The 21,967-nt window shown below is 28.9% G+C and overlaps 2 protein-coding genes across 3 annotated transcripts in view; one reads left to right on the top strand and one right to left on the bottom strand.

Moving 5' to 3' along the window:
• Positions 1-20,801, bottom strand: part of LOC130449794 (semaphorin-1A) — a 294,931-nt gene extending 274,130 nt beyond the window's left edge. The window contains exons 1-2 of one of the 2 annotated variants that reach the window (XM_056787799.1): positions 20,420-20,801; positions 8,445-8,854 (exon numbers count right to left, since the gene is read on the bottom strand). In XM_056787799.1, the coding sequence (XP_056643777.1) occupies positions 8,445-8,589 (145 nt within the window). In that variant the 5' untranslated portion in view covers positions 8,590-8,854; positions 20,420-20,801. The remainder of the gene's footprint in view (positions 1-8,444; positions 8,855-20,419) is intronic. The other variant, XM_056787798.1, reaches the window with a different exon arrangement.
• A 308-nt stretch (positions 20,802-21,109) lies between these two features.
• Positions 21,110-21,858, top strand: LOC130449617 (28S ribosomal protein S17, mitochondrial). The gene is made up of 2 exons (XM_056787558.1): positions 21,110-21,323; positions 21,384-21,858. The coding sequence occupies exons 1-2, from the start codon at positions 21,204-21,206 to the stop codon at positions 21,741-21,743; spliced, it is 480 nt and encodes a 159-aa protein (XP_056643536.1). The 5' UTR covers positions 21,110-21,203; the 3' UTR covers positions 21,744-21,858.
• The last annotated feature ends 109 nt before the right edge of the window (positions 21,859-21,967 follow it).

Raw genomic sequence — 21,967 nt, 5'->3', positions numbered from 1 at the left:
AATGTCGTTATTCCCTAATTTATTCCACCAAAATATGCAGTTTTGCCTCAAAGTCGTGTATTTTCTCAATCTATTCCACCAAAATTCATATTTTGTTTTATTTTACCATCTAAAATATATATTTCATCAATTTTTCCATCAAACTATGCAGTTTTTGTCTTAAAATGTCGTTATTCCCTAATTTATTCCACCAAAATATGCAGTTTTGCCTCAAAGTCGTGTATTTTCTCAATCTATTCCACCAAAATTCATATTTTGTTTTATTTTACCATCTAAAATTTATATTTCATCAATTTTTTCATCAACCTATGCATTTTTTGTCTCAAAATGTCGTTATTCCCTAAATTATTCCACCAAAATATGCAGTTTTGCATCAAAGTCGTGTTCTCTCTCAATCTATTCCACCAAAATTAACATTTTGTTTTATTTTACGATCTAAAATTCATATTTCATCAATTTTTTCATCAACCTATGCATTTTTTGTCTCAAAATGTCGTTATTCCCTAATTTATTCCACCAAAATATGCAGTTTTGCCTCAAAGTCGTGTTCTCTCTCAATCTATTCCACCAAAATTAACATTTTGTTTTATTTTACGATCTAAAATTCATATTTCATCAATTTTTTCATCAACCTATGCATTTTTTGTCTCAAAATGTCGTTATTCCCTAATTTATTCCACCAAAATATGCAGTTTTGCCTCAAAGTCGTGTTCTCTCTCAATCTATTCCACCAAAATTAACATTTTGTTTTATTTTACGATCTAAAATTCATATTTCATCAATTTTTTCATCAACCTATGCATTTTTTGTCTCAAAATGTTATTCCCTAAATTATTCCACCAAAATATGCAGTTTTGCCTCAAAGTCGTGTATTTTCTTAATCTATTCCACCAAAATTCATATTTTGTTTTATTTTACCATCTAAAATTTATATTTCATTATTTTTTTTCATCAAATTATGCAGTTTTTGTCTTAATATGTCGTTATTCCCTAATTTATTCCACCAAAATATATTTTTTGATTCCCTTTAGCTCTAAAAATCCATATTTTTTATCAATGTTTTCCGTTTAAATATGAAGTTTTGCCTCAAAGTCGTGTTCGCTCTCAATCTATTCCACCAAAATTCATTTTTTGTTTTATTTTGGCATCAAAAATTCATATTTCATCATTTTTTCATCAAAACATGCATTTTTGCATGAAAATCTTCTTCGTTCCTAATTTTTTTCATTAAAATATGTCTATTTTGCCTCAAAATTGGAACCTTTGTCAAATTTATTCCACAAAAATATATTTTTTATTCAATTTAGCTCTAAAAATCCATGTTTTATCAATTTTTTCCGTTTAAATATGAAGTTTTATCACAAAGTCGTGTTCTCTCTAAATCTATTCCACCAAAATTTACATTTTGTTTTATTTTAGCATCAAAAATTCGTAATTCATCATGTTTTTCATCAAAATATGCATTTTTGCATGAAAATCTCCTTCGTTCTCAATTTTTTCATTAAAATATGCCTATTTTGCCTCAAAATCGTAACTTTCGCAAATTTATTCCACCAAAATATGCAGTTTTCCAACAAAGTCGTGTCCTTCCTCAATTTATTTCACTAAAATATGAAGTTTTGCCTCAAAATTGTGTTCTCTCTCAATATATTCCACCAAAATTCATATTTTATTTTATTTTAGCATCAAAAATTCATATTTCATCAATTTTTCCATCAAAATATGCATTTTTTATTTTAAAAATCATGTTCCTTCCTGGTTTATTCCACCAAAATATACTTTTTGATTTACTTTAACCCTAAAATTTCATGTTTCATCAATTTCTTTCCGTTTAAATATGCATTTTTGCCTCAAAATTCGTTCGTCCCTAATCCATTCCACCAAAATATGCATTTTGTTCTATTTACGTCCGCAAAATTTGGCATTTTAGACCCTGGACATTTTAGGTCCATTCTGCATAGTAATCAAAAAACGAGGCATATGGAAACGGAAGTTAAGATCTTTTTTCACATTTCCGCAAATGTAACAAATCCAATATGTCTCATGTCAATTTTTTTTAAAGTGAAACTGAAGGGGTGTCGAGCACGCGTTCACAACACGGACCCGCGTTGCGGTAATGTAACTGCTTCTTCAACCATTCCACGACATGTATTATATTAAAAAATGTGCGAATCTCTGCTCTCCCACAATATTTCACCTTTTTTTTTTACAATATACGCGACGTAACGTAAATTTATTGGACAACTAATGTGCCATCCGAAGAAATATCTCGTAAATTTACAAACGTGACATTTGTAAGTAGGTGCATTTGCGACAGTACTGGAATAGCCCCATAGACAAATTTCTCCACCGAATACTGCGAATTAAAATCGGAAAAAGAAATAATCCATAGATGTATATAAATTCGTCCAAACATTAAAAAAACTTTAATGAAAATTGCTCCCATTTGGACTGTTTGCCAGCGACTAGTATATATGTGTGTGTGTGTGTTCAATATTTACATCAATTAGAAATGAAGCTGCTGTTGAATACACACGGGACCAAATTAAAAGTAAACAAAACGATGCGACGGCCTTTTGTCAATATTCTCCACGGTATTGTTTCCTGTGTATTCCATAGAAATATACAAAAATATTCAATACTTTCATTGCAAAGACTAAAATACGATAGAATTTTTAATATACATCATACAGAAGTCATTCGTACATAAATAAATCGTTCATTACTGTTTTTACACTAATAATCGATCCTACACTCAATTAAAACAAGTACTTACATTAAATCAACTCGATATATCACGTTCATTTCATCAAAATTACATTAAAACTTCTTATTTTTGTTCTCAAAATATTTTTACATAAATCACTTTTCGTATATCCCTCGTATATTAGTGTATCCGTATAAATGGAATACGAATATCCTTTGAGAACAAAATAACCTTTAAAAACATAAAAACGTGTTCGATACTTTTTATTTTGTTTTTGTTTAACTGAACAAACACGAAACTCGAAAAAAAAATAAATAAAAAGAGAAGCAACAAGATTAAATAAAGCCAGCGAAAACTTTTGCTAGTCGTAGAAAACGAAATCAATATCCATTAAAACGAACTCGACCACAAAGAAGCTCTTATTGAATATGACATTCGATTCTTGCGAAATATTCTATCAAAATAAAATTTATGAAATTAGAATATACATGAATTGAGATATAACACTCCGAAGTAGAAATCTATTTATGATAAATGATAATTCAAACAAATGTAAGTAAACTATTACGTGGTTTTATGAATCATTGTACCAGGCAATCGCTAACCGCGCCATCTCCACTTCTAATTGCGAACCAAAATCACAATAGGAAGATTATTATAAATTACGTGATATACTTGAATACAAATAAATAAATTATTATAAAGATTCTTTTAAAAATATTGTTACACACGAATTTTGTAAAAGAAGGAAACCAATGATTTATTTATTATTAGTACCTGACACTCGTTGCTACGCCATCTTTAATAGATAACTGAAACCTCAATGTATTTTGACGTATAACAACTTAATAACTGTGATTGTTGTAAATTTTGAAATATCAATCTAATTGTATATCAATGAATACTGAGAATTATTCTAAAAAATTATTAAACCAATTTGTTTTTTTTTGTTCGAAAAAAGAAATGACTATTTAGGTTCCTTTTTGTATACAAGTAATAGATATTTGCTATGTACGCCATCTTCAATCGAGAATTAAAAGTATTTCATTGTATAGCTATAAACTGTAATATTATTTTACGATTTTTGTTATTATTGGAAGTATGAAAACGTTTATTAAGTTTATAAAACAAATTTACCTTGAAAATTTATATTAAAAGTGAAGACAGATGAAGGAACTAACCGTAAGCGAAAATCATATTTCAACGTCAAATTTCTTATGGTTAATTGGCCGATTTTTAAAAAATTAACTCTCAGTGTCTTACTTTAAACATTAACTTATTGGATAATGGATATATTTGTATAATTTGTATATTGTAATTTATGACGGTGATAACAAATCGATTCATAGATAAACCGTATAAACGGGAGAGATTGCAAATATCATAGAACTTAAAATTGAAGAACGAATAATTATAGCGGATGATTAATACAATTCAACATTTATTTCCTTTTGGTAATATACCATTTATTAAAAACCATACTAATAAGATACTTAATATAAAAATATATTGATCTATCTTTTTAGTTTATCTATGACTATATCATAAGCCGATTAATCGATTAGTGGTAAACGTGTAAACGTTGTTTTAAAGATTATTCGATTGCATATTAGGTACTTCAAGTTAATGCGTTGACTCGTAAGCGGAAATGAAATACAGTGTTGCCACAGGAGGATTGTTTTAATAACTTTTATTTATTTTATTTATTTTAAAGTAAAGTTTTTTATTTATCACACGTTTGACTATACTATATTTTTACATTACAATAAAGAAAATAAGTTGACGGGATATTGTTATGTTAATGTACGGTGGATAGAAAAATATTAGCCCTAACTACCTGAACCTGAATTATCATCACATAAATACCTTTCTGATCGTGTAAACGTCTCGGGTCATAACCGAAACATAATGGTGTTTACATAATACTCAAATATATAACCGAAGGGAGCCATCAAAATAAATGATTGGTTGTGCAGTTGAAACAACAAACGGGAACTATTTTCCTTTTTCAGTTTATACTATTTCGAATTTGTATATTTATATTTTTCGAATTACGTATCCAATATGGTATATATGCTCGGATAGCAACAGTTGTTTTCGTTTAAAAATCATTTGTTAAACAACCGTTTCGTTAAATTTTTTGTCGGTCTGGCAACACTGGTCGATGACGCCGTCGCGTATTCCGCATGTTATACGAGGTGCGATCGGGAACTCGTTCTGTCAACCCTTATCAATATACCTAACCACAGTAATCGTATTTTAAGTATTTACTTTGACTACACGGGTTTACTCAGTTGTTAATAAAATAATAGATGATTTTGTAAATAGGGCTTTACCCGGATACCCTTTTCACGTTGCTTTCGGGATAAATTTCAAGATAAATGTTTTACGTTGAAACTGAGGATTTCAGTTTTGAATTCATTCGATGGATTACGACGAAATAATCTACCGTTAATTCGATTATTTAATAAAATAATTGATACAAATTTATTTCGAAAAATTTCGTCAGTACGCATACTATTTCCAAAGTCTGGCAACATTGTTTAAACGTGACCTCATATTTATATTAATTCTTATAGTACGAGACATGTCACGAAATTTTCTTGGTAATTCTTTTTAATTTTCCCTATTACAAACAACAAATTAAAATTTAGAGCTTAGATAACTACCCCGTAGTGTTCCTAATCCAATATGACGTATCTTTCCGCCCCCATTTAAAAAAAACATCCCATTAATTTTCATTTATCTCCACCCAGGGTAAAAAGGACCCTAACGCGTGGTAAGGATTTTTATGCCGCAATAATAATGGTCGAAAGGTAAAAGTGTCCGCTTTGATTTCTATTTAATTCCGTACGAGGGTGATTTTAACGTCACAGCTAATTATAATACAAATCAATTCTAAACGGTTTCAGCTGTCAATTGTTTAATTAGCAATACAACCTTTCGTATATTTTCAGCCTTCCATATATAAATCTTCGGTATTTATAAGCCGATTCGTGATTTATTGAATTATTTGATTAAAAATCAATTTTTCATTCACGAAACAAAAGTAGACATTTTCCCGGAACCGGTCCTGATTAAGATCAATTACGGTAATTGGTTTTAACTCGATTAGGTGTAATTTAAAACCTACCATGAACCATTTGATTGTGTTAAACCCCTATTCTCGATTCAACTAACATGAAGAGTATTAGATATACAGCTTTAACCTATAAACGGTTGAAAACCGATTGCACTGTAAAAACCTTACAAGTAGAATTTGAGGTGTCGCATTACGTGAAACTCCCCACTCGATTTAACTTTATTATTAAATTGAGGATTTATCTTCAATAATAAAAATCATATTATTATTATTATTATTACAGCTTATTTATTTTATATTTCTATTTAGTGAATCGTATAAATATAAAATAATGCAAGTCACACCCACATTGACGTCACTTCCTATACTAATAAACATGGTGACTGTAAAATAGTGACCAGTAGGTATATAGGTTTATAATAATTATTATATACTCATTTTTATGCTATGTACGCACTATTTATTGAATGTTTATATAAAATATTTTGTTTTAATTGAGGATGTGATATGTTTATTACATACTTGTTTTCTTTTTTTCGAATGTCTACTATCATTTCTAAAATACTACAGATATTTAACGTAGGTCACAATTGGTACGATATTTGTCAGTATCGATGTAATTTTACCAATTTTTATACATTTTCTATTAAATTTCATAGTTTGTTTCGACGATTCTCTTTAAAAAGAAATACCTCTCGATTTCCGGTACACCAGACTGGAAGGCGGTGGAACATACTTTGAATTATATTAGTATTCATCAACGTTGTTGTCGGTATAATTTATTCTTTCAAATTGAACAGTCCGAATTACGTTATAAGAGAGAATAATTATATTATAGTTCATTGGTTACTAGCACTTTTAGTCACGATTGTACGGTGGGTGGAAAAAATAAATAAATAAATAGTTTAAAATATAAATTTATTTCACGCTATTTAAATTCGATTTACATAGAATCAGATAGTAAACAAAGATAGATTATAATTGATATATATCTGATAAAGATAAAAGATAGTTAATTAATGTTTCTTATCTTTTTTTATTATAGTATGCGGTTATGTTCTATAGAAAAGGATAGAATGTATTTACGGTATTTGATGTGATCGGTTTTATATAATTATAGGAAGACATTTTGAAAAACGTGATTTTTCGTTGGAATATGGAAATTTCTTTTCAGTAAGTATAAAAAAGTGGATTATCAAAGCGTTGAAATCTGAACGTTTTCTCGTATCAGATATTTTCTAAAAGAACCGTAAATGGTGTGGAGTGAAGGAGAGAGGAACAATTATAGGATTTTAAATGCGACTTTTCCGAAAGGTTTTTCAAACTCTATGAGAAAGTGTAATGAATCAAAAAAAAAAACAACCGGCATTATATCGCTTCTAGATGACTGGGAAACCGGAATAGCATTTCTCGAAAGTTCTCTGATTGAAGGACTAATGGATTCGAATTATAATTTATTATAGCCGAAGTAGTTTATTTCAATAAAGTTCAAACTTTCTTTTTGAAGAATACGTCTTGATAGTTAAAACTTTCAGACAGAATAAAAATTTTGCGAAAAAAAAATTCCCCATATTAAATAGTTAAAAATCTATTTAGATATTATTAAATAATAAAATTTTTCAAGTATATACGAGTTGTGTCGAATTTCTTGAGTTAAAATTGTCGTAATACTATAAAACTATATACAGGGTGTCTCTAAATTCATGCGATACAATTCGAGAATTAAGATGGAGCTTTCTTCAGCCCACCACCGCCTAGTAGCTTCAAAAATATCTCTATTTTGGAAAGTAGACGTTTTATACAGTATACGTTCGAAATTTGAGGACGCCATGTTGTTTGGTATTCGATTGACAGCCATTAATAGTGAAGTTTCATTTGAAAAGCATTACAACCAAGCCAAAACGCAATATCCGGTATTTAAACTCGAAACATTGATAAAAAAAAAACAACAAAATGTACCAAGATACGACATAATTTAGCCAGGGCTGGACTCTATCAAATAAAAATTTGTATTGAGAATGTTTTATCGTTTTATCTAATCGAACAAACGGTAAATAATTGTTTTTTTTTCGTATTTGTCGATTTTTCGAATAAATCGAACTTATTTCTTCTTTTTTTACTGTCCGTTCGATGCCAGCAAGTCTTTCCCGGAAGTTCAATATTCTCGTCATCGTTTAGGGTGGTCTTCTTCTTTCCGGATTGTCATTTTTGACTTATTGACAAGTCTATTCGACTTTTTAATTTATTTCCGTATTTAATTGCACCGATGTATTAAATCACGGTTGCAAAATTTTCCGCTTTATATATTAAAATCGCATTCTAGAACATTCGAGTTCTCGAAATCTCTGGAATACGGTAAAAACTTTCTTGGAAAACATTTTTAAGTCATATTAGAACAGGACCGGCTTATTACTTGAGAATCTGCTTTATCTTCGAGTTTTTTAGACCCGATTGTATGCAGATTTCTTCGTCTAGTGACGTATTCTTCTTCTTCGTCAAATTCACCTCGAAATTGATATCGATTTTTGGAATTTACTCAAAAAAAGCAACCACCCCGTATAATATCGAAATTACGTAATACACAGAACGAAGGCATTGAATATAATTAGTACTAAAGACTGCGCCAATTAGTGATTTAACCGTTAACGAACTTACCTAATTGCACATACATCTTGGGCCTTACATTTTCCTGCCAAGCCGCCATACAAACGTTTAAACCGAATGTGACGAAAATAAACAAAGGGCCCATCGTTTTCCGACCTTTTCGCGATAATGGAAATTGTCGAGATCGGTATAACATGTCATAAATCACTTTATACAAATAACTAAGTAGTTTGCATCACTATAAAACACTATTAAAAAACACAGTCACAGATCACATATACATAAAAAAAAAAATGCGATTACTTTTAGTTATTTAAAAAATATATGTATATCACGTGATTACGCGTTCGAAATCAAAACGACGCTTATACGACTTGACGTCGACTGTTGGAGATACGACGTCGCGACGGCCGTGCCAGCTGACTACCCCTCTACTTTGCGACGATGCGAGCGCCGGCAACCTGCAACGGAGAAATTTCGTATTAGTTATTGGTGGTGAAAGCGGTGGTGCCAAACTATTCAAATTTAATCTAAAACATAGAATTGTCCGACTATTTTTATTGATAACTAAAAAATGTATTGGAAAGTGGAAAAGAAGAAGAAATATCTGAGATAATCGCGTTTTTCATTACATCAAATATTGACAAGAAACTGCGGGACAAGTTTAAATAAATTAACAAAACAAGAAAATCGATAAATATGAATGATAATATTTTATTACTTATAAAATCCAACCCTGTACAAAATTACATCATTTATAATTAATTTAGGCTTCCTGTCGAACTGAAAATTTTTCGTAATTATTTCCACGATAAACACGGAGAATCCGGCAACGCCGCACGTATGCATCAGACAGGAGAAGATTAATTTGCATTCGGGGTCGGTTGGTAGTATCGGAGAAGGGAAGGGATGACGTTTTGTGTTTGTGAACTATGGAAAGTTTTAAGTAGGGGAACGGACAGTTTTGGAAGTGTCATAGGTTATATAACAATTATGGGGGTAATCAGGTTTATGAGCCAAATCAAGTGATGTAGTTTTTGCTGTCGAACAATGGTCCATTATTTTTTTTTTTCACGTCCGAATAGCCTCCGTCTGATTTTAAACCTTAACAGAGGCTTGATTGATTGGCATTTATTACTGATTTATAGAAATTCTATTTGTATTAACCGTTTTGGATTAATGAAAACATCGTTTCATTTCATGAATTTAAATTCAATAAAATTGACATGGCAACACTGTTTTGGTATTAGCAACTTTTATTGTGGAAGTGACGTCATGAATCTGACAGCCATATTGATGAATGTGGTGTAATTTCACTTGACGTTTATGCATAAAATTTTGCAATTATTTACGAAAATAAACTTGTTTTAATTGGAATGAATGAAAACTCGATTTAATATTAAGCATACAATATGTAAAAGGCTATGAAAATAAAATTATAACCATAATAATTTCCATTCAAATCGAATTAAAATATCCAAAAACTATTTACGTCACAAACGAAAAATTAGATTTTATCCCTTTTGACAAGTTGCATTGTTGAAATTTCGTTGTTCGAATGTAATATTAGTAGTATTAATTTTAGCCGGTAGCGAAATAATTGAAACAACAACTGAAAACTAAATGTTGAAATTCGTTCGAACAAATAGGATCGTTGATAAACCCGTCCGCATTATTCACAATATAATTTATTAAATATCGCATTATGAAATCAACGTAAAGCTATTTTCTCCCAACTAATATTGCACAAATAAACTGGATACTGCGACTATTTTCAGTTATAGAGAGAATAATCAGCAAGTTGACAAGCGAAACCAGCCGAACGGGCCGTTAACCTTTCCCGACTGAAATTCACTACGATACGCCTTTGATTACAATCACACCAATTAAACGGTATATTAACTATTTATAATATCCATAATTTTAAAATGATCAATAGAACGAAAAAATATATCCAATCGAATAATTAACATACTTCTTTTGATTTTATTAAAGACGTAAACGTAAATATACTAATATAACCTTGACAGTTCTCGACGTAAAATATGGTCTGTACATAATAAGTATCGAGTTACATATTTTACGATTGTACTTTGCATCTGTTATTGATTTATTATTTCTTCTATAGATAATAAGTAATACTTTATTAAGATACAATTATTTGCAAAAATTAATACTACAATTATTTTTATTACGTTACTGCAAGCAATATTTAAATTCGCCAACCAAAACAGCGTTGCCATACCTCATTCTTATATTGTATACTCAATTAATTAATAAAATATTAAATAAATAACGTTATTATTGAATTGAATCGAACACTATAATTTACATTATAAGAAAAACTATGAAGTAAAAAGTTATTTGTGCCTCAAATATTTAAATTAAAAAAATTAGATACATTGCATGTTTTTTTTAGGTATGCGGCAACGTGGCGCTGTCACGTAGTCAGTTTTTAAAGAGCAGCCGTAATATTCATTTAAACGTTTACGATGTAATAGACGCCGCAAAAAATTCCCTTAAGAAATGTTATATATATATACAATTTCTTCTTTTTTCAAACAAATTATTTAAACTTTGTAAATTGACGTAAAAAAAAATGATTTCGTTTCAACTACACGACAAAATATTTTTAGAAATTAAAGTCACTGATTAATTATACTCATGAAATTCGTAACAGATGTTGTAAACAGAAGAACGCGAAATAATGTATCAAATAACAAACATCATGAGAGTAAAATGTATCATTACACGGAGTTTTTTTAATGAAACCGAAAACTCTTCTAAAAATTAATATGTATACAGTGTGGACATTAATAAAATTATTTGTGAAGTCGTTTTAATAAATGGAAACATTTTAACGTTGGGATTAAAATATTAAACATGCCATTTTGATCAAATACAGGGTGTTTTGTTTAAAAGTGTAAAAACTATTAGTGTCTAGTAATCGGCCGGAAGTGTAGTTAGTCTTCTAAATTAGGTTACGGGAAGATTTTAACTAGTTGATGTATACGGTATGTCCCCCTAAGTTGGAATTAATTTTTGTATTGGTAAAGTGAGGTTATTTGATTGTTTACGAATATATATATTCATGGTTTGTTAAAAACATACACTCAATTATTATTTGATGTATATACAGAGTGTTTAGAAAGCTTACACGTCTTCTTAATGCTTTCTACTTCTAAGATTAAGGTCTATTTTTAATGTTTTCGTGAAATCTAATGATAAGAGACATAAAAACTAATTCCCTCTAACACATTGTTGTCTAGATCATTTATTTGTCTACAATACAGTGGTCTTTTGGCACCCCCGCTCTCTACGTCGGGGGAAATCGTGAAAAATGACCATGAAAAAGGAAAATTCCCTATAATTCGAAGAGATCTACCGAAGCCGTAACCAAACTTTCGTTTATCAGGCTAACTTATCAAAGGCAGGACAAAAAAATGTCTACCAGTTATCGAGAATAGACATAGAGGTAACATTAATCATTTTTATTCGAGAAATAAACGTTAATAGGAATCAATAATTATGTACGAGGGAGGTCACGTGAAAAGTACTCAAAAATACGTAATAAAAAACGAAGACATTTTAGCGATTGAATATCAAAATCCAAAAGGAACATCGAAAAAAAATCATTTCAACAAAATGCGATTCATTAATTAACAACTTTCAAATTTATATAAGATTTCTTTTAAAAAAAAATTATTATAAAAAACTCCCGGACTATGATTATAATTGATGGTCTAGTCGAGAATTTAAAATAATTTCCCAAATATTATTTTACGCCCTGGACTATAAATATGAGTAATAGTCCAGGAAGTTTCGACACTATATTGCTTGTTTACATATATCGAACCTTAAAAATCAGTTTAACAAACTAAAAATGAAATTAATCAGTTAAAAAAAATTTGTAACTTTCGTAACTACGATCGATTCTCATTAGAAAGATTTGGAGAGGTCGAAAACACTTTCTCATGTCATATGTGATAGTAAATGAATCTCGGGTACGTAATCATATTCTAGAACTTGTTTCCAATAAAGCAAAAACCGATTCGCTACTTTTTTATAAACATATCTTGGTAAATATTAAGAATAGTTCCAGTACAAAAAAATGTCTATCAGTTATTGAGAGTAGACATAGAGGTAACATTAATCAGTTTTATTCGAGAAATAAACGTTAATAGGAATCAATAATTATGTACGAGGGAGGTCACGTGAAAAGTTCCCAAAAATACGTAATAAAAACGAAGACATTTTAGCGGTTGAATATCAAAATCCAAAAAGAAAAACATCGAAAAAAAATCATTTCAACAAAAATGCGATTCATTAAGCAACAACATAAATTAGATTTCTTTTAAAAAAAAAAATATTATAAAAAACTCCCGGACTATGATTATAATTGATAGTCTAGTCGAGAATTTAAAATAATTTTCCAAATATTATTTTACGCCCTGGACTATAAATATGAGTAATAGTCCAGGAAGTTTCGACACTATATTACTTGTTTACATATATCGAACCTTAAAAATCAGTTTAACAATTTAGAGAGGTTGAAAACACTTTCTCATGTCATATGTGATAGTAAATGAATCTCGGGTACGTAATTATATTCTATAACTTGTTTCGGATAAAGCAAAAACCGAATCGCTACTTTTTTATATACATTTCTTGGTAAATATTAAGAATAGTTCCATTTTATTATACGTGTATCCTTCAGTAACGTCGCTTTGACGTATCTGCAGGATCCGAGTACCGTATTGACCTTTAATCACATCAATCATTTCCTGACAAGATAAAATACGAGCAAGCGTCTAACATCGTTCGTTTTCTTTGCGGGTAGTTGCCAGATTTAAAGCGATTAATCAACATTTCGGGGTTTCCTAATAAGATCCTCGATCAAACCGAGACATCCGGTATAATAAACATTGTATCTCATAAGTATATATAATCGGGACGTCGAAATGATTCATTTTAATATTTTATTTACACGCAACTTCGATGAACGACCCTGTAACATGGTCAATTGAAACGATAAATCGTAATTCACGTATAATATCCTATAAATGGACCTAAACCAACCTAATAACACGTGCGTCTGTAATAATTTTACTAGATCGTATCCATGCATGCAGTAATATTTGAAAATCTATGCCCAACTATCGAAATGATCATTATAGTCTATTAACGTATTATGTGGCATATATTCTGGAACTAACGAGAGAGGACGTACGTCATAATCAATATTTCTAACGTATAATTTTATAATAACATCGGTATTTCCATAATAAATAACGTATTTAATCATTTAACTAAAAGAGTTGACACAGAACATGAAAATTGTGATACATAAAACATAATAAATTTCGTATTAAACGTTCTGTGTCAAACACCAACGTCATAAATAATTATTAAGTGTCTACGAAACCGTACCTTCGTTAAAATTAAAAAAAAAATTGTTATACAACTACAAAGTGAACAAAATATACATATTGAAACAACTTATTTACAAATACTACCAGATTTAACACATAAAACTAATATATAATGAAATAAATTAGATTATATTTTTTTCTTCTTCTTTTTTAAATATTCTCTACTATCCGAAATGATCACGTCATTCGATAGGTTACGTGAACAATCTTTGAAAATTATCTGTTATCGAATTGAGTTCGAAATGTTTAGCCGACTTAAAATCTAGTGAAACACCTCTGAGAAAGACAAGGAAAGTTTTCAAGATAATGTAGGTGAAGGAGGGAGAAAGAAAAGCCGCAATATAACTACTAACTACGGACTCTTTCATGAATGGCTGTAACAGTTCAGATCAATAGTAGAGAGAGGTCCAGCGGCTACGGGACGGGAAGAGAAGGACGGAAAAGTGGAGTGTGCATCATCGGAACGAAGACTTCGTGTTATCGCTACAGGATCGGATTTAGATGCATTTTGATAAGTTCATTGCCGTTGTTGGTTTTTTTTTATACAAAATACTTTTGATAAATATAAAAATAATCAATTCCTCATTTACAGATGTTAATTTACGTTACAAATTAATAGTATAGAGATGGGATTTCACTATAATTAATATTTATTATTATACAGTGGGTAAAAAGAGTAAATCAAAATTGTTTAAACACGTAAATGATTTCGTGGTTACATTTAACGAATACTTTTACGTTTAAATCAATAAAAGTATCATTAAAAACTGGAATACAAATATTTTATTTCTTTTGTAACAAAAATCTGGCAACAACGCGGTATTAACTGACTGATATAAACACGAAAAACGATTTCGTTTTATTATATTATATAAAGATACGCTACTGGTTTGATGTATGTTATTAGAGCTATGGTAAGTTGACTTTCGAGCCCTTGGCAGGGAGTGCTAGGCCCTTATTTCGTTTAATATTTACAATGTTTTCTGGAAAAAGAGAACAAACAGCACACAATGTGGCATCAGATACATAATAAAGTTGAGACTTGTAGAAAATCCATTGCAAGGGGTCAGATTGAATATTTAATAGCTTTCTTTTGTTCCAGAACAAATATTGGCTTGTTTGCGAGAATATATATATAGTGTTATATAAAAAACTGTGAAAATATATGTCTTACACTATGAAATCGTATTTAAACAACGTTGCCAAGCTTCGAAAATAGCATTCAAATCAAAGAAACGCGAAGCGTTAAGTTGAAATGTGTTTTAATGTTTGTAGTCAAGGTCGTTGAACTTTATATTTATTGAAATTAATGTAGCTTGATAAATCAAATTGTTTTTTCTAGGCGCATCGAGGCTTGATCTTTCTTTGAATGGAAAACGCTATTTGTTACACTCCTTTACGTTTCTTGTTCTTTGAACTCTTGAGAAATTTTACCGGTTAACTTCGGTCGCTTTGATCTTTCAACCCTTAAAGTATCTGATGGTTTCTTTACAAAGTGATGTACCGTGCGAGTCACAACTACGGGGAAACGTCTCTATCAATATATTAGATATTTTTATATTTGTATTAACGATATAAAGATATACGATTGAAATTTGATATTTTTAAATGAAATTATCGAGGCAAATCGTGATTTGATTCGAGAAAAAATCATGAAATTAGTCGTATGAGAGTGTGAAATACCGATAAACTGATAAATGCATAAAATTTATAAATAAATAATAAAAATCGATATAAAATTAACAAAAATAAATCGATGAATAATCGAAATGATTCGATACACATCGAAAAATACACTAAACACGGTAAAATCGATAAAAAATTGGAATGAATCGATAAAAAATCGACTTATATTGTTAAAATTGAGATGAATCGATCAATAAATCGATAAACATCGACAAAATCGATAAAACCAGCCATAAATCGATGGAAGATTGAGTACTTGAAACAACTATTGATTAAAGATTGAAATGTACCGATAAAGTCGACAAATCCTTTAAAAAATCGACCTGAATCGAAAAATAATTGATAAAATACGATAAATAATCAACAAGTCCGACAAAATCTTGACAAGAATCGATCAAAAATCGAAAGGAATCGATAAAAATCGACAATCTCCATAAACATTGATATAAATAGATCAAAAAGTAGAAAAATAATTGATAAAAAATTGAAATGATTCGAAAAAACATAAAACTAAATCGAGCAAGGATTCAAAAAGTAAAAATAATTGATAAGAATCGATAAAATTTGAAAAAATGGAAAAATTATTGTTGAAACATTGGAATGGATCGATAAAGTCGACAAATCCATTAAAAAATCGACTTGAATCGAAAAATAATTGATAAAATACGATAAATAATCAACAAGTCCGACAAAATCTTGACAAGAATCGATCAAAAATCGAAAGGAATCGATAAAAATCGACAAACTCCATAAACATTGATATAAATAGATCAAAAAGTAGAAAAATAATTGATAAAAAATTTAAATGATTCGAAAAAACATAAAACTAAATCGAGCAAGGATTCAAAAAGTAAAAATAATTGATAAGAATCGATAAAATTTGAAAAAATGGAAAAATTATTGTTGAAACATTGGAATGGATCGATAAAGTCGACAAATCCATTAAAAAATCGACTTGAATCGAAAAATAATTGATAAAATACGATAAATAATCAACAAGTCCGACAAAATCTTGACAAGAATCGATCAAAAATCGAAAGGAATCGATAAAAATCGACAAACTCCATAAACATTGATATAAATAGATCAAAAAGTAGAAAAATAATTGATAAAAAATTTAAATGATTCGAAAAAACATAAAACTAAATCGAGCAAGGATTCAAAAAGTAAAAATAATTGATAAGAATCGATAAAATTTGAAAAAATGGAAAAATTATTGTTGAAACATTGGAATGGATCGATAAAGTGGACAAATCCATTAAAAAATCGACTTGAATCGAAAAATAATTGATAAAATACGATAAATAATCAACAAGTCCGACAAAATCTTGACAAGAATCGATCAAAAATCGAAAGGAATCGATAAAAATCGACAATCTCCATAAACATTGATATAAATAGATCAAAAAGTAGAAAAATAATTGATAAAAAATTGAAATGATTCGAAAAAACATAAAACTAAATCGAGCAAGGATTCAAAAAGTAAAAATAATTGATAAGAATCGATAAAATTTGAAAAAATGGAAAAATTATTGTTGAAACATTGGAATGGATCGATAAAGTGGACAAATCCATTAAAAAATCGACTTGAATCGAAAAATAATTGATAAAATACGATAAATAATCAACAAGTCCGACAAAATCTTGACAAGAATCGATCAAAAATCGAAAGGAATCGATAAAAATTGACAAACTCCATAAACATTGATATAAATAGATCAAACGTTGGAAAAGTTGAAAAATAATTGATAAAAAATTTAAATGATTCGAAAAAACATAAAACTAAATCGAGCAAGGATTCAAAAAGTAAAAATAATTGATAAGAATCGATAAAATTTGAAAAAATGGAAAAATTATTGTTGAAACATTGGAATGGATCGATAAAGTCGACAAATCCATTAAAAAATCGACCTGAATCGAAAAATAATTGATAAAATACGATAAATAATCAACAAGTCCGACAAAATCTTGATAAGAATCGATCAAAAATCGAAAGGAATCGATAAAAATCGACAATCTCCATAAACATTGATGTAAATAGATCAAAAAGTAGAAAAATAATTGATAAAAAATTGAAATGATTCGAAAAAACATAAAACTAAATCGAGCAAGGATTCAAAAAGTAAAAATAATTGATAAGAATCGATAAAATTTGAAAAAATGGAAAAATTATTGTTGAAACATTGGAATGGATCGATAAAGTCGACAAATCCATTAAAAAATCGACTTGAATCGAAAAATAATTGATAAAATACGATAAATAATCAACAAGTCCGACAAAATCTTGATAAGAATCGATCAAAAATCGAAAGGAATCGATAAAAATCGACAATCTCCATAAACATTGATGTAAATAGATCAAAAAGTAGAAAAATAATTGATAAAAAATTGAAATGATTCGAAAAAACATAAAACTAAATCGAGCAAGGATTCAAAAAGTAAAAATAATTGATAAGAATCGATAAAATTTGAAAAAATGGAAAAATTATTGTTGAAACATTGGAATGGATCGATAAAGTCGACAAATCCATTAAAAAATCGACTTGAATCGAAAAATAATTGATAAAATACGATAAATAATCAACAAGTCCGACAAAATCTTGACAAGAATCGATCAAAAATCGAAAGGAATCGATAAAAATCGACAAACTCCATAAACATTGATATAAATAGATCAAAAAGTAGAAAAATAATTGATAAAAAATTGAAATGATTTGAAAAAACATAAAACTAAATCGAGCAAGGATTCAAAAAGTAAAAATAATTGATAAGAATCGATAAAATTTGAAAAAATGGAAAAATTATTGATGAAACATTGGAATGGATCGATAAAGTCGACAAATCCATTAAAAAATCGACCTGAATCGGAAAAACATTGAACTGAATCGAGCAATCATTCATAAAAGTGAAAATAATTGATTAAAATCGATGAAATAATCGACAAAAACTAGACATTAATCGATAAAAATTATCAAACTTCATAAAAATCAGATTAAATAGATCAAATTTGTTCAGATTTAAAAAAAATTGACGTGAATCGATAAAAAAAACTTTACTGCGGACAAAAAAATGAAAAAAACATTGACAAAAGTATTACTTACTTCTCTCATTTGCAAATAATCTGTCAAAATGCTTTATAACCCTGTTTCAACTAACAAATTTGTCCAGTTTCTGCCAATTTTTATCCGTTTTTGAAATTAAGTACTTTCAGATCACCCCTCGTCCCTAAGTTACACATTTCCACTTTTATATCACAAATATTATCACCACAGATTAATTTTAACATTTCGTGAACAATTAACCGAAATTTTTTACCACAACACGTATTAAAATTATGTTGTAACCAAAAATATTTATTTTACCAATTGATAAATTCTATTTTTTCAACTACTAGTAGTTTTTTTTTTATTATATTATCCGTATACTATGCTAAAACACTTCTAATATTAAAAATTTATCTGTTGTATCTTTCTAAGTACACAACCTACAATATTTCTGTATCTGCTCCCAGTCGCGAAAAACGATTTCTACTTTATCGACATGGAGCGCGCCAATATCTATTATGAATCAAACTAACACATTTTTTTTTTTCATTTCTACCAGTAGAATAGAATGTAAAAACCAAAAATTCATAACAACTTTCTAAATAATGGTAAAAAAATATTTGTAGCTGCATGTATTCTTTTTTGGAGCTCGCCGTGGAATACACGGTACGTTTTTTTTTTTCTTATTGTTTGCTTTTGTAGTTTTTCCGAGTTTCAAATTAGCACAAAATTCACATCGACAGCCTTTGAACAATGGTTGTACGTTCCAGCATTTTCATTTTGACTGGATATCACTTTAATATTATTTTAGGTTCATTCACATATAACACGATAAAGTTACTAAACATACCGGGTGTAAAAAAAGTAGTTTATAAATTGAATACCTACATATTCTTTATTCGTAGATTTAGCAACAAAATGTCCCTTATTTGTAGTTAATTTATCTCTATAAATAATAACAACGATTTTTCTATGAAACCAGTGGCGTATCAATTATTAAACGTCAAACTTCATCAATATGTTGTTTCGTGCCGGAAAATCGGGGTCTTTTAAGAAACCTTTTTTTGTACTCATTCAATAAAAAATCAACTCATAAGATATAACCAACAATATCGATCTCTAGAACAACTTCATTTAATTTTATTATACAATTCCATGATACTACGAATGTTTCATAAAATCCATATTTAGTTCTCTCTCTGTACATATACATACACCACATCAAAGTATTTATAACGAGAAGCGCGGAATTTACCTTTAACGAAATTGAATTATATAGCTAAAAGCTAAATCACGTGACCACAATTTTTTTATAGAGAAAAATCATCCCTTTTAGAAAATGTGTATATACAACGTATATGTTATATACACACACAGTTTCAGTGCTTTTTGTTAATTAATCGTTTTTTTTTGCTGTTTCATATATAGCCTGTATAATAAACTAGTACTTGATGATAATATTTCCTGTACAAAATTTTATATCAAATCAGTTTCGTGAAAATTTTTCATTGATTACATATATATAACGTGCTTAAAAATTTAGAGGTTAATTATATTAATGAGCGGCTATCTTCATTCGGTCAATTAAACGGACGGGACATTGATAAAGAAAACTATACAACCGTTAATTGGAATTTATCAAGTGAATTACTGTTTTCTATCTCTGACATTCACCTACATAACTACATTTATATATTTTTAGATTATTTATGAAAGAATATACATTTTTTTTAATTATTTTCATATGTAAATATAAGAATTAATATATTTATATAACAAATTTATCTCAAGCAATCAGTTAATAAAAAAAAGTATGTCTTCACACCCAACGCCTTTCATAGAAAGTAAGACAGTAAAAACTCACCGATATCACACAAATTTAACACACAAACGAGAAGAATGGATGATCTTATTTTTTTAAGTGAATAAACAAATTTATTTTCATTCATAAACTCACTTCACATACATTTAAACCGGAAAAGTTAAGATTATGATATTAAAAAACATTGATTTCGACACTTTATTTTGTTTATAACCAAACAATGTTTGGTTTTAGATGTTAAATAATAAACATAGTAGTACATTTAGACATATCGACAATACGAAAAGCGCCTGCCCAAATCATACATCTGTTCAATCCAACGTGATGGACTGAAAAATAAAATAAGAGTAGATGCCGCCACTAAACGTCAAAAAAAATTTTAATCTAAAACGTCCATTTTTAATCCCACATTCGAATTTACATCCAAAATTATTTTCTAATGAATTATCATAATTACTATTATAAAATTCATAATATTACAAATAAACAAGTTTACTATTTAATAAATTTTCAAAAGGAAATGTCTACTAGTAAATAGAGACGCCAGTGTTGTCATAGATCCTCAAATAATCCAATAAAAAACAATTTTGTTGAATAACACGATTTATCTGAGTAATTTAACGATCCACATTAGAATCATAGTAAATATACTGAGAATTATTCTTTTTTCTTTATAATTTCTGTAAACACACAAGTAAATATCCGTTTGTTGTTCTATTAGTCACTTCTTATATTGATAGCAAAAAAAAGAAGTTGATTCTAACCTATGTAGTTCATTCAATATTATTTATAAAAAAAACAATTTTAATTCTTGATATTGAAAATAATGGCTCTTGCTGCTGCTACCAAAAGTTTTATGCTTCTGGGCCAATGTGTGCCTTGTATTAAACAAGGTGCTTCAAAATTTAAAGTAAAGCGACTAGAATTGAACACCAATTTAAACATGGTTTGTATATATTTAATTGTTTGAAGTATCTTTTAGCTAAAATACGTATATTCGTTGTAGTTTTTTCCCAAACATGAATTTGTTTACGCCCACGATCCCGAAAAAAAATGTAAATCAGGTGATCTAGTGATAATTGAACGTTTACCCAAAAGACTTACTAGACTCATAACCCATCGAGTTAGAGAAGTCTTATATCCATTCGGCGACATTACCGATCCGATTACCGGTAAAAAAGTCGTTTCAGGTAATTACAGAGATCATTTAGAAGAAATAAGCAAACTGTATGGGGAAAAAGGATCGACGTTTAAATATGATGAAGCACCTGATAGGGGTTGGCAGGAAAACAAAAAAGATTTCACCCATTTAGAAACTTACATCAAATATCACGAAGATGGTACCAATGATCCGAGAGCTGTTTAAAAATAAGAGAAAAATGTAGAAATTTTATGTTTATGTAATAAAATTCTCAATATTTGTTTTGTTTATTTGAATTGAAACGAAACGAGGTTTATTGTTCTATAAATCATCTATATAATTAAATAACGTATTTCTTTCAGTTATGATGAAAATTAACTTTTCTTTTAAAATATTTGATTACGAAATGACGTATATTGTTGTGTGGTCTTTGGAACCTTCATAAAAAT

The sequence above is a fragment of the Diorhabda sublineata genome, chromosome 10, assembly GCF_026230105.1.
Source record: "Diorhabda sublineata isolate icDioSubl1.1 chromosome 10, icDioSubl1.1, whole genome shotgun sequence".
Classification (NCBI taxonomy): Eukaryota; Metazoa; Arthropoda; class Insecta; order Coleoptera; family Chrysomelidae; genus Diorhabda; species Diorhabda sublineata.
Note: the sequence above shows the minus strand (reverse complement) of the source record. Positions and strands in the feature narration are given on the sequence as shown.

Bases quoted from the DNA above. Each gene is read 5' to 3' on its own strand.
- LOC130449617 (XM_056787558.1), top strand. From the start codon at position 21,204: ATGGCTCTTGCTGCTGCTACCAAAAGTTTTATGCTTCTGGGCCAATGT. The intron at 21,324-21,383 runs GTTTGTATATAT...TATTCGTTGTAG, and splicing joins TGAACACCAATTTAAACATG to TTTTTTCCCAAACATGAATT.